At 39.6% G+C, this 18147-nt stretch overlaps 1 protein-coding gene across 1 annotated transcript; it reads right to left on the reverse strand.

The window, feature by feature from the left end:
• Nucleotides 1-8881: 8881 nt before the first annotated feature.
• Nucleotides 8882-17337, reverse strand: urod (uroporphyrinogen decarboxylase). The gene is made up of 10 exons (XM_032532094.1): nt 17068-17337; nt 15377-15489; nt 15095-15174; nt 14158-14220; nt 13335-13532; nt 13050-13211; nt 12437-12571; nt 11885-11985; nt 10757-10823; nt 8882-9148 (listed from the first exon to the last, which is right to left on the reverse strand). The coding sequence occupies exons 1-10, from the start codon at nt 17088-17090 to the stop codon at nt 8984-8986; spliced, it is 1107 nt and encodes a 368-aa protein (XP_032387985.1). The 5' UTR covers nt 17091-17337; the 3' UTR covers nt 8882-8983.
• Between the last annotated feature and the right edge of the window lie 810 nt (nt 17338-18147).

Genomic DNA, 18147 nt, shown 5'->3' on the forward strand with positions numbered 1-18147 from the left:
TTTTTGTGCAACTTCTTGAGCTACTGTCTATAAAGCAAGAATTTATTACTATTTATGTAACGCTACTACCATTTTATATTGATTTGTGTTGGAATCTCAGTGCTTTTCTATGAATAAAGTGTGAAACACGTTACAAGGACTTCTTTCTTTTTATAATTTTGTTGGACCCAGATGAATGACTGGGGATGGTATTCACTGAGTGAGGAACAGTGATGGAAAGTTACCAAGGACATTTGTACTGTATTTAACCCTAGTTGCGTCGTGCGTTAGTAGAGTATTTCAATTTTATGTGCGAGTCCATTTGAGGGGGAGTATTTGTACTTTTCACTCAACTATATATAAGGCTTTCACTTAAAAAACATATAAACAAATAATACAAACGCTACTTATTATACATATTTTTATTCATTCGACCGCAACACCGCCTCAACAAAAACTATAAAGCTAATCCGTTCCGTCCATTTGTGTTGCCTCAGTTGATTGGCAAGCTAACATTGGACGTATTTTACAGTAGGAAACAGCCTTTTCCCATCCGTGGTGTACAATAAAAAGTATAATAATAAAATACTGTTTTACCTAATTTCAACCATAATACTAGTTTGGAGGTTAAATAATTACTGACTGCCCTACTACATTAGTACCTTTTCTAAATGTAAGTTTACATACATGGTCTTCTCATAAAGTATGATGCAACTACCCAACACTAAAGTACATAGAGTACAGTAAGCTCCAACTTTATATATAAAAGATAGTTCTGGTATACAGCAACTTGGGTCTCTTTTGTTTATAGTACTGGCCATTTTTCCTAATGTTACTGTAATGACAACATTGTACTCACCATGTCAAGTGCTGGCATCCTGGGAACGTTGCTAAAAAGGAGTAAACTGAGGATAGAAACAATGGTTTAACTTTGACTCATCTTACTTTACACAGCTGTGTGCACACAGTTTTCCTATCCAGTGAGGGATTATTACTTTTGTTTTGGTTGCAAAATTACTTCCTACCACCAGACCACACTCATCTTCAAACTTTGTCTTCATTTCCCAACTTTGGGTCCTTTGAAAGCGCTATACAAATTCCATTTATTATTATTATTATTATTATTATTTTGATCTCAACTACACGCCTGTAAAGTTTCATGACTGCATGCTCCATGGTTGCAATGCTATTACGGTGACAAAATCTGGTTACAGATACATAAACACCTGGCAATGGTGGCTGTGGTAGGTATCACCATGCTATCAAATACACACACACACACACACACTGTGAAATTTATTTTTAAATGTAAAGTAGTATTTTTAAAGTTGCTACTACGTGTAGATTTGTAATATCTCAGCAGTACCTTGATTTCCTAAACTCTAAAACTAGAAGTGACCCTCTCTTTAACAACGATTCATGGATTAAAGATTTTGCAAAAATCCCAGTTGCTGTGGCACAATCCTGCATTTTCACCCAGCATTAGTGATAACTGTAGCACACGGAGGCTGATATAGCTCCATCAATCTTCAATCTTCAGTCGCTCATTTGTCTCTAATCAGAATATTTTTCTTCTGTTCCTCCTTCACCGCTTCATTCTCATTCATTAGAGATTTCTGCAGAGCCATATGAGCAGACAATCAGGCCATCAAGAAGTGCTAAGTGTGCTTGTGACACTGTGTTCGTGCATGTGTGTGTGTGTGTGCGTGTGTCTGTGTGTGTGTGTGTGTGTGTGTGTGTGTGTGTCTGTGTGCGAATCTAGATTGATTGGTTTATGGTAAATGAGCAGATTTATATTAATTATCAAGACAGATAGATGGTGAAGTGATTGCTATGTGCTCAATCTTTATCTCCTCAATTTGCACTGCATCTACCATTATCTCTCTCTCTCTCTCTCTCTCTCTCTCTCTCTCTCTCCTTCTCTCTCCCTCTATCTTTCTCTCTCTCCCTCTCTCTCTCTCTCTCTTTCATATCAGTCCAGCTGTCTACACAGGTCATGTAACCAGTATATGCGTGTATATATGTGATACGTGATCCAAAGAGTATTTTTACACTTAATGTCTATTTTTTTCTTCTACAGCATCTTTGCGTGTAACTATAGTGCACTGCACACTGCACTATAGTTACATGTAAGCACCAGTATACGCTCAGAACCCCTTGGTGGATGCTGGGATAGCTTTTGAACACCCCAGGAACATTAGCAAGATGCTTAGCCTGCTGCCACTGCAATTTGTACCCTGGTATCAGAAAATGAACGGATGTATCAGTAAGTTTTGAGATAAAAATTGAGAAAGTCTTTAAACGACACCCAGTTAGTGTGATGTTTAGATGTTACCATCTTATGGCCACTAGGGGCAGGCAGGCAAACAGTGAGTGAGCAAATAAACAAATAAAATAATTCATCAATATCGGAGTGGGGAACTTTCCAGATCTTTACATTTACAGACCCCTTGAAAGCAGCCTCCAACAACTATATAAATATTTTAACACAAAGCTAAATTTTGGCAACATTCCAAGGTGATGAAATGAGCGAGACGTTGGGTGCAGGATTTTCCAGTTATTTGAGTCACAATCGGGGTCCAAAACATGGTGGGATAGGAAATTATCATCAGCAAACAGGGACAGCCACCGCTGTTAGCATCGGCATTAGTGTGAAACATCTCAAGGTCTTCAGACTGAAGCCAGAGTTTCAGTTCCTCTCTCTATCACCACTATGGTAATATTATTATCAGTCTCTGTCACAGCAGGCTGTGCGTGGATGTGTGTGCTCATTCATGCATGTGGTCATTGAAAGATAAAGTTTGTATGTGTGTGTGTGTGTCTTTCTGTGAGTGTGTCTTTCTATGTGTGTGTGTGTGTGTGTGTGTGTGTGTGTGTGTGTGTGTGTTTGGGGGCGGTCACTGATAAAAGGCTGATAGTGTCCATCCATGGCAGATGATGTACAGCCTGCTGTCTATCCAGCCAGATTGGATTTTCAGGCCTGCTGATTTGCTGAGAAATGGAGCCTGGACCTCCTTCAAAACACACACACACACACACACACACACACACACACACACACACACACACACACACACACACACCTGTCCACAATCTCTGTGCACAAAATTAGTTACGCAGGTACAAATACACATGGGTAAACACATTGAATTGACTCAAGTAGGTACACACACATACACGCCAAGGACTTTAAAGGCGTCCATGTGGAAATTGATCTCCATTTCCAAAGAGCATAGATTATTGTAACAACCTCTCTCTGTCTCTCTCACACACACACACACACACACACACACACACACACACACACACACACACACACACACACACACACACACACACACACACAAACACACACAGCTTGTCACTTTGTTCGTATTCTCACACTGCCAGGACTTTGTTCCCCAGATGGCCCACTGACACACAGCCCCCGCCTCTTTAGTCTTACCTGTCGACATCAGCGGTGATTTTTGTTCGTTTGTCTCCGCTATTTACTCAATAGGGGGCCACAACAAAAGCCTTTGTGTGTGTGTGCGTGCGTGCGTGCGTGCGTGCGTGCGTGGATGCGTGCATGCGTGTGTGGGTGTTGTGTTTATGGCACTACAACAATACAAAGGAGAGAGATGGATGAAAGCCCCATCATCAACATTAATTCAGCTGCTTTGAGCTTTGTGTATTTTTGTATTTATTAATACTACCACCGAGGCCCACTTGCTTTTGCTCTGTCTGAATTATTTGGAGGCCTAAATTTAACATTTAATTTCTTCCTTCCACTGAAGTGCTCGGCAAGCAATTCAAAGAAGGACCTGCAACATTCAGCTGTTGTGGAATTGCTCAGCTAACCTTAACCCTGTACTTTTTCAGTGTGTAATATTCTAATGGTTTGTTATTATGGTACGGTCTTTTTTTTAGGTTTACGTTTTGCTGCGGCCCCTGTCTACAGCAGCTTCCTTGTCTGAAGGATTTGGCACAGAGAACCGATTCTGATCTGATCTGATCTGATCATTGGATCCAAATTTAATATGCGCAAGTTTTGGTTTCCGTAGCAGCCAGGCGCTTGTTGTGTTGCAGCCATGGAGCACAGTAAGCAGCGCTCTAACGTGGCTTTATTTTACTTTGAAAAAGCCCTGTAAAACTTCTGCCTACCAGTAAATCAAAATAAAACTTTCCCCTTATTTGTGAAATAAGAATGTGACCCGTTTCAACTCCGCCCCTCAAAGAATCAGAATCGATGAGAACCAGAATCGAAAGAAGAAGAATCAGAATTCGAATCAGAATCATTGATTCTACTCATTGGGATGCCTGCCTGCTTCTCCAAACTGTCACCTACTGTAGGTTACAACCCCACTTCAAAAAAAAGCCAAACTATCCCTTTAAATAGCAAACAAATGGGAAATCAGACATTATTGAAAGACATTGTGGGTTATGTTTTTTTCATGGGATTTGTTGTTTGAACATCTATCAAATAAGAGCTTTCAAAGATGGAACTTTGGCTTAAAACCTCTCTAATTCTACAAGAATGATATCATGTTGAACAATTACTGAAGCCAAGACTGTCTATTTCTCACTTTACAACATCAAATATTTGGAGAATTTAATAGTTACAAATTTCAAGGTGTCATTAATGTTGGTTGCTTGTTCATATTCAGGTACAAATTATATAATAATTTAAGGAATTGTTATGCAGTATTTGGGTGCTAATAGTTGTAATCCAGTTTGGAATAAAATGATCCAAATGAAAAATGTCATTCTAAGAAAAGCTTTAATTTTGCCTAAAAAAAAAATCAAAAATAGCTGCAAAAATGGTTGAACTCAGTCTTAAATACTGGCGTTGACTGTCAACATTATTCCAAAAACCCTGGCAACAACAACCTGGTCTCCATACAGTGACCGGTGAGGGATCCCCTGCAATGTGATCTGATCGCACGATGTTATGATTTTTGCTGGAATCCGTCACAACAACACCAGCATCATCAACAACATCAACAACAACCGGATTTACTAGAATCTGCTTATCTGACGTTCTTAGCTGCCTCCCAGAGAAAAACACAATTTGGGATTAACTGATCCCTTTATCCCAATTCCCTGTGTACAGAGTTTCCGTTTTGATTATAGTAATAATGCACATCAAGCAGTCGTCTGTGTAATAAAATGAAGCTTTGTATTTACCCCAAATTTACTAAATTGTTAAATTCACATGAAGACAAAAGACCTTGACTCGAGGTTTGTGATTGGATGCCTCCGTCTGCTCAGCTTTAATCCAGCATCCTATTGGTAGTTGTGATGGCAATGTTATGGTGCAATGATTTCTGATTGGTGAAGATGATACCTGACTTTACCCTCTGAGCCCTGAGGCCATTTTTACAGTTTAATTTCCGTCTGGATTTATTTGATAAAAAAGCTTGTAAAATATCAACCCTGTTGTCTACAGTCAAGATGTGAACATAATTTGTTTTAGGATAAACTGGGTTATTAGAATACTTGGGTTGCAGTGAGGTCACTTGCATGTTAAAAATGGTTGTAGGGCCTTAAAGACAAATAAATAAATAAAACGGAACATGAATCTTCCAGATATGTATTGATATCACAGACATATAAGTAAAACCTAAGCCATTTTCCATTCTAAAACACTTCTCATATGTCTTGGGAGTCACACTGTGAAGAAATAATCATTATAACTTATACAGCTGACAAAATACATACATTTTTTCAAAGAAAGTCAAGACGCTTTTGCTCTCATGACATTTATTTATGCCAATAATAACATAATAATGTCATATTTATTGCTATTAAACCCACAGCAATGCTACACAACCAAATGCGTGTCAAAATAGTGCTCCTCTTGGCCTTCTATACAGCAAATTGACCTTTTTGTCCCCTCTGGCCTTCCATACAAGATGGTGATGTTATCTCCCATATATGGGCATACTGGGGCCTGTGTGTTTCCCTACACAACACAGAGGAGAGACGGAGCCGCGAGCCAGCGGCAGAAATGAGCCAAAACGCGATGAATTATGGACATAAAGTGGATTAATCTTGGATGTAACAGTTTGGATTTAAAGCCCAACGACCCCGAAAGAGGCTGGAAGTTCCATGCTCAATAGAAAATCACCTGTAGAGGCCAGAAAGACCCGGAAGAGACCTCCGTAACCGCTAACTCGTCAGGTTTCAGTCGCAACTTTTGGTGAGTCAATAGCTGTTATGGTTAAAAAATGATTAACTATGAATCAGAGGTGCTGTTTTTACTCGTGGGCGAGTGTTTCGGTCTCAGAGATGTCTGTTGCTTCAGAGTACGTAACTTGTAGAGAAATACGTGTGTGTCTGTGTGCGTCTGGAGGGTCTTCAAGGCTTTGTATTTTTGGATGGCCCTTGCTTGTTCACTTCAATACAAACTGCCTCCAACAGCCGTGACAGAAACATTTGGTTGGGGTCACTTGGTTATGTTGCAGCAAATAAGTCGAAAGTACCTGCAAATGATGTAACATGTTGGCAGAACTCTTCATAGCTTTCAAGGCCAAGCAGGGAAGGTGGCGCCTACTGGAAAATGTTCCAAGATCGCTCGGTCACGTTGTAACTTTGGTTCTTTGAGTGAACAGACTAGTGTTGGACATCGTTTTGATTTTAACAATTCTGATTTCTTTCTTTCGATTCCGGTTTTGATTGATTTCTCGACTCTGATTCGTTGAGGGGTGGGGTTGAAACGGGTCACATGCTTTTTTTTCACAGAACAGTTTGTTTTTGATTCAATGGGGATTCACAGTTTTACCAGACTTTTTTTCAAGGCAAAATAAAGCCACGCTTTAGAGCGCGCTTCCTGTGCTACATGGCTGCAACACAACACGCTCCTTGAAGTACCGGGGCCGCTACGGAACCCAAAACTGAGTTAGTTACTTGGGTTAAATTTGGAACCGCTGAATTTTACAAACGAATCCAGTAAGAAAACAATTCCATTTGAATCGTCCATTTTGAAAGAATTCCAAGTTGGAACCGGCTCCTGATGCCCAATCCTAGAAGAGACTATCCCTCCACCGGTACATACATATACACATAGCCAAAGTCAGTATTTTTTAATCAATCAATCAGCATTATGAAATCTACATTTCAAAGATGCGTGCTTTCACATATAGAATCTCTATTAGTAAATTGTTGTTGGCAACCGATATTTCTTAACTGTTAGTTAAAGTTGTTCTAGAGGTCACATTGTGCTGTTTATTTAAATAGACCTTCATTACAAAGCAGTCTCCAAGGACTTCAGACTGGATGATAAAATTGTGTTCACACACCTTCAGGCAGGACACCGTCTCCCTTCTGTCCCAGTTAAAGCCCCAGTCACTGTCGCGTCTCTGTCCCATTTCCTTGGCCAGTCCCCAGCCTCAAATCAGCAGTCAGGAGAAACAACTCTGATGCAGACACCATCCTAACAGGCTAAAAGTATGGAAGTGTTTAAAAAAAAAAATGCATTGGAGTATTTTGGCACCTTTTATCAGATTGGATTTACAAGTGCACCTGTAGGGATATACGTAAGCTTCTCTTCCTAAATGACTGTGGTACAATTTTAGATTTTTGTTAAACTACAACACGTATGTCGCAGGTGGAAAGGAAGACAGAGTAAGTGGATAGTCAGAGGATAGAAATGTAGTTTTCAACCAGTTAGGTCTTTGAGAGGATGCGCTCTCCCAGTATTTGTTTGTGGCACTAATCCAAAATTTTCAAACATTTAATACATTAAATATTACTATGAAGATATACAAATCTTAATTTCACCAATTTATTCTGGCCAAGTCAAAGACGTTTTGTTATAGAGGACGTAGAACAAAACGTCCACATTCTCCTGAAGATCTATGCGTGTGCAACCTTTTTACCCTTGGATATTCAGCATTGTAGTAAATAATTGTATTAATTTAATTACATTTAGTAGTTTATAGACCGAGTATTAACAAGACTACAATTAAGTCCGCAGCTTAGTTAGCTGTGTGAGGCTCTACTTACAGGAACAGCTGTGCTATTTAACACAAAGTGAGGCTGATGAGAATGTCATTAGTTTTCTGGTCATAAACCTGATTATGACAATAGATAAAAAGTTAAAGAGGACCGCCACAGATTTGAAACATCATCTTTTATAGGCCTTTTAAAAAAACAACATACATTTTACCGGAAATGAAATCCATCTTTATTGGACAGAAATAAAAGAGCCAGATACACACATTCATGATGAGTATTTAACATTCTGGAAAACTGCAATCCCATACAACCTTTTAGGATGCTTCCAATGTGATTCCCTTCATAAGCCACCCTTTTCTATTCTGAGTGGATGCAATAAAAAAAAAAAAAAAAAAAGATCAAAACTGATTCAGGGTGAAAGACAAAGACAGCATAAGACATCTTCTTGTACAGCGTGCATTTCTTAGAAGATGTTCAATCTGAAGGAGTAAAAAAGAAAACTTCCTGCTGAGATCCAGCGGGGGATTTTGTTCCCTGTTAAAATGTTAGACGCTGGAATGAGCAACTGCTGCGTGCTGACATTTTTCCGTTAACGTTTGATTATTAGTATTTTTTTTAACTGCAGTAGTGCTTTATGCTGAAACCCTTTTTACAAATCACCGGCTTTTGTTTTCACAGTTTAGGGACAAAGGAGCCACTTGTCCTGATGAAGAGTATTTGTCTTTTTATGTGCTCGAATGACATTAGCCGGAGTTTGATTGGATGACAAATATCAAGAAAGAAAAAAAAGGAAAATAGTCAAAGCTGGATTGTGTTCATGTACGTGCATAAAATGATGCCAACCCTCTCTTCAATAGAAACACATAATCCACTCCTGGTCAGATCAACATATTATAAATGAACATGAACAATATGAATCCCGGGGGAATGGATTATTTAACTCCTGAAATGAGACATGAAGCTGTAAATGTTTTAGGTTTTTAATAACATAATGCATTATTGTAAATTCTTTCCATCACTATCAACATCTTTTTTTTGGATTACACACACACAGACACATCGGTCTTTACTTTTGTCTGATCATCTGTTTAGAGTGTTGGTGCACAGCTTCGACGAAGGCGCCCACGCTCTCTGGGTCCATGTCGGGGTAAAGGCCGTGGCCGAGGTTGGCGATGTAGCCCCTCGTGCCGAAACCCTCCAACATCTTCTTCACGATGTCTGAAATGCGCTCCTGTTAGAGCGGAGGGGAGAGAGGGAGAGATGCTGAAAAAGGGAAGGATTAACTGGCACACCTTTTAGACCAGTCGGCTTCTAATATTTACAATAAGTCAGTGTCTGAGATATACTGTACAAACTGGGTCAGAGGAAAAAACAACTTTCTCAACTTATAATGAAGAGTTATAAATTGCCGTACTGTGTGTAAACAAAAGTTTGTCAGAATGAATTATAGCACTTCATTGTATTATGTAGAAATACATGAATTGAAATACTGTGGGATACAAATAGGATTCACAGCATGCATGCATGCAGGGGCTGAAAATAGCACTGGGGTTGTCTGTTTATTTTCCTTCCTTTTCTTATGTATCTCATGAAAAACAATGCAAAATTATACTCTGAAACCCTCATTAAGCAGCTCACACTTAACCATTTACATGACAGAGGTCAGTAGTGCATGGTTTAGGACATATATTATTAGCAGATTATAAAGAAAACGGTCTTCAATCTCCACACAGACATCTCTATAGAGATCTAGGAGAAGAGACATGTCTTCTAGCTAAAAGCCAAACTAGAAATACCAGATGCACCGGATACATGGCTACTCAGGATTTAACATTACACCTTTCTAATCCCAATATTCCTGACAATTAAATGTAATAAAGACATGTACACTGAAGAAAGTTCCAGTAAATGTAAGGAAACAAACTCATTCCTGTCTGTTACAGGACAAACTTCTAATTGCTTTAAAAAGGAAAGACATACCAAGACCTAATTGTAGTTTTGGGATTAAGGAGATGTCTTGCAGATGTTTTTGAAGATATGGGCGACATTCTTACATTATGTGAGATGTCTGTGATGATCAGACAAGGGGCTTCGCACAAGAACCACCAACGAGATCAGATTTCTTCTAAGGTGGCATTCACAAGCGATTTAACAAAACTTTGTTCCAATAAACTTCAGTAGTCCAGATCTGTCGTACTGGTCACACTGTTCTAGGCCCGATTCAGGGAAAACTATGAATCATGATTTTTTTATCTTAGAATTGATATCACGATTCTCTGCCATGATTTTCTTCTCACGAAGTGTAAGGTTTATTGCACACATGAACCATGACAAAACAAAACAAATTGGGAGTACCAAACATAGATTTTTCTTTGGCACCTATAGCACATTGTGTATCACCACAAGCCTGTAAACAGAGAGGCTTTAAAAATGAAATTTAAAAATACAAATCGTGAACAGGTTAAATCGAGATTGGGATTTTATAACAATTAATCGTGCAGGCCTACACTGTACTGATAGTTACTTGTGTCACACAGGGTTCCCACACTTTAAACATCACATTTAAGGAAGTGTCAAGGACTTTCCAGGCCCAATTCCCCTTAAAATTCAAGGAAACAACACCGCATAGTTTGAGACACACAAAAGTTAATGTCATGCTTGTTCAGTCTCTCCTTTTACCACAGGGACTGTTGTGTTACTGGGAATAGGTTCCTGTAGATGTATATACAGCATATATACACATATAATGTATTTTTGTTAATGAAGATAGTTTTGAAGAAGAAAAACGTCATGCCTCTGTCCACGTAAGAGCCTAAACCAAAGTGGGAGTGGAGGTTACCTTTGGAGCGTATAAAGCACAAGGGTCCATGTTTCCCTGTAGGCTGACCTTCCCTCCTGTGCGCTCTCTACACACACACACACACACACAACACACAACACACACAGTAATCCTTTAACCAACAGGTTAAGTATTTGATGAGCAGGAAACACAGACGTTTGTTGACTTAAATCCTGCACCCAGGGACGAGGGAGAGGTCACTAATGGTTAACCTGCTCCTCAGGAAACACGCCAGTGTGGTTCATGATTAGTTCAGCAACAGCTGCATCCCTGAGATGTATTCAGCCTTAAGCTCTTTGTTTTTGCAGTCTGACCATGACAGTGGATTTTAAGGCTGTAGCTGTATCTTCTTCTGAGTGAGGAGATTTGTGTCTTGATCATTTTCTATTCCTGCTCGCATTCCACAGATATTTCAACATTTTACAAGCGTCAACCTCAGGAGCCAGCTCCGATTAGGATTTGAATTTCTATTACTATTTCAGAAACAGCCGATGCCATATCTAACACGGAGCTTGGTGCAGACAAGATATATTCAGTGGAGTTAGAAGGTGCAGTTGGTATTTAGATTTTTAGGTGATTTCATTGTTTGTTTTTTGTGCCATGATGTTGTTTTAGAACTAGTCTAGCTTTGCCAGACCTTCCTCCCCAGCGCTGCGGAGGAGGGTCTGGCTAGACCACACAGCATTCCGGGATGGGAAAAAAAATGTGCTCTGGTTTATTGGCATTTATTTAAACCAATCAAAAACGGCTAGGCGCCAGGCGGAGCCACAGTGGCACCGCAAAATAGCCTCAGGAAGGAACTTGTTTTGGTGGAACATGTGTACTTTCAAAAGTTGTTTTAGTCGTGCAACAGAAAACTCAGACCCAGTCTAGCAAGCGGTCTCAATATACCCTGCAGAGATCTAAAGAGCAGTTAACCACAGTCCTCTTAAATCCACCAGAGTTTAAAATTCCAACACAAAGAAAGCAGAAGGCAACGGACATCCAGCGGAATCTCGGAAGTGGAACGTCGTGTATAGACTATTTTAGAACAAACAAAGTCTTTTACATTTATTTGAAAATATATCAGTAGTCAAGTCAAAATAGCTCTGCTTATCGGTGTGTGCGTGTGCACGCCTTTGTGTTTACCGTGCTGATCGTGGGTCAATGGTCCAGTCCAGCCCAACCACCTCATAATGAGACTGAGACAGATCCTCCAGACCGTAGTGAGCATCCTTTGCAAACACAATCTGGAAGACACACAAGTAGAGAAAAGTAAGAAGAGTAGATTTTCAAAGGCAACTTTCACGGGAATCATAATGAAGGATTTATGGTGAAATGCTGCTATCTTCTGGTAATAAAGCAGAAGAGTTATTTATAATAGACCCAATGAATCCTTAATGGTCCCTCTTGGGGAAAACAGTGTAGTCGATGGTAAGAATAGAACAGAGTAGTCAAACTAATATAGAAAGTGATTGATATACCGTGAGAATAAACAGAAAAAAAGAGTAGCAGGTGACATTTGCTTCATTTGCAGTTCAGATGATGAGCAGGTGTACATCATTAGTCACTGACGATGTCAAGAAGAACAAATACAGAAATATGAGGAATTAAAAACAAAACTTCAGTGTTACTGCAGGAGTGTAAATGTGTGTGTGTTCGTTGTGGATTTGGGTATATTTATGTGTGGCTGCCTCTCACCATGGGAACGTCCTTTCCTGCCTCCTTGAGTTTATCTTTGACGCAGCGAGCGATGTCTCGAAGGTAAGGCAGAGAGAACTCTTGAAACTCCACCGGACCCAGAATGCCGGCGTGGGACTCAAACACCTGCAGAGCCTGAACCACACACACACACTATTTTTTTCTCTCCATATATTTCTAAAGCCACTCTGCTGCCCCAAATACTGCTGTATAAATGGCAGTGTACTCTGCTGGTGTGACATTGTCTAGACTTAGTGTCATAATCAGGTGTGTGCTTTCAGGCTGTGCTCAAATGTTTTTGGGGAAAGAAAATGCTACATCGACCACATTTTGTGCTGATACTGAGAAGCCGGTTTGTTTCAATAAGGAGTGTGTGTAGGAGCTGCCACAATCAGCAAAGAGTATTTATGTCCAAACTCTGACATACTCCACACAATATGCCTTACACTGAATCTCTGAAGCTATCAATCTTGATAAATCTTATTGTTTCTGTCAACACTTAGCTCCACACATATCAGAAAAAAACCTCCAGGCTCTTTCTTTCAACTTGATTAAGTTACAAAACAAAGCCATTTGTTAAAGTTCCAGAGATTTAAAAGGCAAGGGCTGTAACCTGAGCTCCGGCTGCCACCTGCCCCAGCAGATACTCCACGATCACATCGGTCAGCATCCTCAGCAGCATGTGGCTGGCCTCAGGGTGTCTGTAGAGCCAACGCTTCGCCTTAGAGAAGGTCTTGGAGCCTCCGCCTTCAATCATGTAGGACATGAGGGTCCACTGTGGATGGACACAGCAAAGAGGGAAGAGTAAATATGACTATACTTTGATTTTATTTAATTTCATACACTTTTGTTTCATGCTTTTCTATTTGTCTTTAAATGTGTCAGTATCATCTCTAACCGGAGCTCCAGTGAATCCTATGAGCGGCACTTTGCCCTCTATCTTGTGTCTGGTCAGTGTGATGGCTTTGAAGACGTAGCCCAGCTCTTTGTCCACATCCACTTTGGCCTGCAGACGCTGCAGATCTTCTGGCTCCTTCAGGGGGTCTGGGAATGTAGGACCTTTACCCGCCACCATCTGGACATCCATACCCATGGCCTGGAGGGAGGAAAGAATGAATAAAGACATGCAGAAGACTATATAGAAGACCATCTATATGTAATTTCATATAGATGGAGAGACGGAGAGTGAGTGCCCCAAAAACTTTCATATGTAAATAATACATTTTATGCCACATACATGTTTTTATATGGCTGTCAAACTTGGAAAATCTATTATTTTTTTATGTTACATTGTCTTTAATTATCACGCAAGCTAACTGCCTATAGGCACACAACAGAGTGAAATGCTAATTAAGGTGCATTCATATTGGTTGGCCACTAGGGGGCAGAAAAACATCAACACAAGCTGATTGATACACAAGTAACACATTTCACTGACTAATAAAGTAGTTATGACTAACTTGACACCAACCAGTTGCCTGGAGCAACATTACTGTCACATTGAACCTTTCTTTTTTGCCCATCTGATGACGGGTCCACTATTCACTTCCCTTTAAGCTCTGGTACATTGTGGGTCGTAAAAATGAAACAATAAGCTAAAAGAGACAAACACCTTGAAAATTACAAAGAAATTTGATGTAACGTTAATATGCTACTTGCACTTCTCCAAAGATATAAGAGAAAAAGGTGCATTGTCTATATGTTGATTGTCTGTTGCTTACCTGTGGGATAACCAGGATGTCAGAGAAGATGATGGCAGCGTCTAAGGGAAAACGCCTCAGAGGCTGAAAGTGGGAAAAAAAAAGTTCAGTAACATAAAACATAACAATGTGGTTGTGATTTTGGTGTACTGTCTTGGATAGTAGCTTGGGCATTGGTGATCAGATATTTTATTATCACGCCATCATCTCAACACAATATACTACTTTTGTACTACTGTACTATTACTAAGTGTATTCAAAGCAAATTAATGTATTACATTTATTCCCAGGGGTTGTTGGCATGTTGAAGCTTCTTCTTTCAAGCTGGTGTTAAGTAACAAAAATGCATGGCGGCAAATAGCATCAAAATGAGTCAACTCTGATTGAAATGTAATCTTTTAGACACAATAAAACCTAAGTAAACACCCATAATGATATCTTTTGGGTTTAATCCATTGGTGGTTTGCTATGTGTTAGATATTATAGATATTTTAAGTGCTTCTGATCAGCTTTTCAATCATTTTGTTTTAGTAAATAAATAAATAAGATTTACAAAGGGAACTCTCATTTTGGAGAAAGCCTAAAATCTGCTGTCTTGGAACTAAACAGTCTAAAAACATACAGTACATTTAAAATCATTCAAATTTGAAATGACAGTTCCCATCCGTTACACACAGAGGTCCAGCTTCTCCCCTCTGGGCGTAGGTTTACAATCCCTAGGTGTAGAACAAAAAGACACAAAATGTTTTGTCCCTGCAGCTATTACTTTGAGCAATAAGGCACAGCTATACTTTGCATAGGTTACCATTGTCTTAGTTTGAATGATGTGTGATATGTGCCTCTTTTTTTATGAGTGTATGAGGACACTACTGCAAACAAAATATACCTCTGAGTACAAATAAAGTAACTTCAGCTTGAACTAGACTTTTTATAAAAACTTGGAAAAGCAAAGCTTTACCTGGAGAGTGAGCTCACAGCAGGCCTCTGGGGACCGACATGTGTCAAAGAAGTCCTTCCCTGCTCTGGACTCACGAAACTCTGCAAGTTAGTTTCAACAAAACACCAAAGTCTTAAATGTCTTAATGTTGTTCGTTCTAAAATTGTACTCTTTAAAGACATTTTATTTGAAGTTGAAAGAAAAACAAGACGATGACGCAAAGAAAGCCCTTGACTTTTGGCTAAAGAGAGAGAAAACTGTATTTCAGGGCAGGGAAGACAGAAGAAGCACTGATCACGGTACCTGGTAGATATCTTCCAGCCTGTCTCATACACCAGACTGGGACATGTTCAACTTCTTCTCCTCGTGCTGCTCGCAGGAAAGTATCGTTTTGGAGCTGAGGGAAGTCCTTGGGGCTATACAGAAAAAACAAAATCCCAAGGTTTAGCATCAGTTTTTTTCCACTGTGCTCATTAAGTAATGTAGCATCAAACTGAGAGAGGGCAGCCATTGCTACAGTGAAAGAGAACAATATCAACACAATGCCACAGAGGTTTGCTGACCAATACAGCACAGTTGCAGTGCAGTGGTGGGTTAAAGTCATTTTAAAAATAAAGTGTCCAAAAGAGCAACAATACCCAGTGTTGGAGCGAACGCAGCTCAGAACCCCCCCCCCCCCACCACAGATAAATAATGTTACTGTTTACTCAAAAAACACCAGGATGTGATCTCATCTTGTGGTGGACAATAAGTCACATTCATTGTTTCTATTGAATCCTATTTATATAGTCAAACCAATTGTTACTAAGCTTTAATGGAGTACAAACCGATGCAAATCTGACAATCAAAGTTTCATTTTCAAAAAGTAATTGACTTTTATGAGAGTGAGGTTTGACTGGCAGTAGCCTAATCACTTTAGCCCAGGGGCTACAACACGGTACCTAGCTTCTGTTATCTAAGATACAGAAGTACCCCTCCCTTTCCCCAGCAATCTTATAGGCATCCAGCTGAAGAGCTGCCAATGGCAGAGATGGGAGATATGGGGGATACCGCTCCTCGGCCCTCTTATCATCTTCCAGCAGTAGGACAACGGTTGAATGAAAGGCTGCTTCGGAAGCATTAGTGATGCATTACAGTAAATCTTACTGTTATTTGTCATATGGACCACTAAAAAAAATTCTTTCCAGTGGCTTAAAATGCAGACCGCTGGCGCCTCCAAACAAAACTAATTATGTCTACGTTATTAAAATTTAAAGTCAGTTTACTTCTGGCACTCAGAAAGGATACATGACATATGTCATGTAGAACAGCTGTGTTACGATTAGCACAGCTGTTAGACTCTTCACTAAAATGAAATAAAAATGGGAAAACTCAGAGAAAGTTGTGATGCATTTATAGTGCTTTCATCCAGCAGCAATTAGTTAACAACACTTACAAAAAGAGTTTTTTTCTCCACAACGTGTTTTCTCAATAGACGGCACTATGAAAGTTATATAAGAAACGTTATACATTAGTTATGACTAAAAAAAAGCAATTAAAAACATTTAGATTTTAAAATAGTGAATTGCATATATGCCGAATATATCAGAAGATCCAAATGACTTGTTAAAGCTGATACTTTATGTTGCAAAAGGGAATTCACCTTTAAATGCGAGCGATAGAAAATTAAACTGGTTTTCTGAATGGGAGTTCTCCATTAAGGACAGAGCTGTAACGTTATCTATCAGGCTCGATATGTAGCTAGCAATAATGACCGGGAAATATGACTTTTCTTTGGTGAAGACAGAATTATAAACGGTCAACATGATGCTAGATTCAATTCACGTTGTGTGAAGAAATGTTTTCATAAGAATGACACAGGATAATTTCATAACGTCACTCCGCTGGTAGCCACAATGCTAGCGTTAAAGCTCATAGATGACATCTTAGGCTGTATATTTGTGGTAAAACAGAATGCTATACTGTATGTTTAAGCTAACAGCAGAAGTACTTACAGGATTAAACCGTCCTTGCTCATGTCGGCGGGAATGAGGAGGTGACAGGCTTGCTCCTCTCTCTCTCTCAGACTTCAGTTGCGACCTGCAGCTCCAACTGTTATTTAAACCTGTTTGCACAACATTCTGCTCCTACACTCCGTCGCTCCAGGGCGCGGCCATCTTGAACGACCATGTGACCAGACCAGGAAATTTCAAAATAAAATACCTTATAAACAGAGGCGTCAAAAGTATTCCCCACTAACACAGAACGTTTAGGGAACGTTAGTTTATGGTTCTCTAAAGGTTAGTTCGAACCAAACCAAAAACTAACGTTTAGGGAACGTTTCCTCCGGGTTATAACGTTCTCTAAACGTTAAGAGAACCAACCAACTGTAACGTTCCCTCCGGGTTATAACGTTCTCTAAACGTTAAGAGAACCAGCCAACTGTAACGTTCCCTCCGGGTTATAACGTTCTCTAAGCGTTAAGAGAACCAACCAACTGTAAGGTTCCCCTGCGGTTGCGCTGTACCTCCACACAACGTTCCCGTTTGGTTGTTTTTGGTTGTTCTGAGTTTTTGAAGTAGCATAAAGGATGCTGTCACTTGATTTAGATTCACTCAAAAATGATTGGACTTATAAAATCTAAGTAAGATAAACAGCATAGCAAGAGAATCTATTTATTTTAAGGCTGGTATCAATTTAGCGTAAAACAATACTTTTGCGCTTCACTTTGTTTTGTTTTTTAACTTTAGGCCACCCTCACGTTAATGTAGGCCAAGTTCAACATGCATCTTGATCCATAAGATGTAGTAGGGGGTCTCTCACTAAGTTAAGGGATCTTTGGCCTAAAAAACGTTGAAGACCCTTGACTTAAAGTATAAAAGTTATAGTAATGTAAGGGGGAAAAAATACCATTAAGGACAAAAGCTAAGGCTGCGCCACAGGGGCCTGTAGTGCACTATGCCACCTCCCCCAAAAAACATTTTTCTAAAAGCAAAATGATAACTATCATGTTGTATTAAAAATATTAATGTTAAAAATTTGGGATGCACCTGTTTCACCCGCATTTATACCCATTGAAAATGAACGCATTTTAA

Source organism: Etheostoma spectabile, chromosome 12 (genome assembly GCF_008692095.1).
Source record: "Etheostoma spectabile isolate EspeVRDwgs_2016 chromosome 12, UIUC_Espe_1.0, whole genome shotgun sequence".
NCBI lineage: Eukaryota > Metazoa > Chordata > Actinopteri > Perciformes > Percidae > Etheostoma > Etheostoma spectabile.

Coding starts and splice junctions, on each gene's coding strand:
- urod (XM_032532094.1), bottom strand. CDS start 17,090: ATGAGCAAGGACGGTTTAATCCT. Junction 15,490..17,067: donor AGCAAGGACGGTTTAATCCT/GTAAGTACTTCT, acceptor TTTTCTGTATAG/CCCCAAGGACTTCCCTCAGC. Junction 13,212..13,334: donor TAGGATTCACTGGAGCTCCG/GTTAGAGATGAT, acceptor GTCCATCCACAG/TGGACCCTCATGTCCTACAT.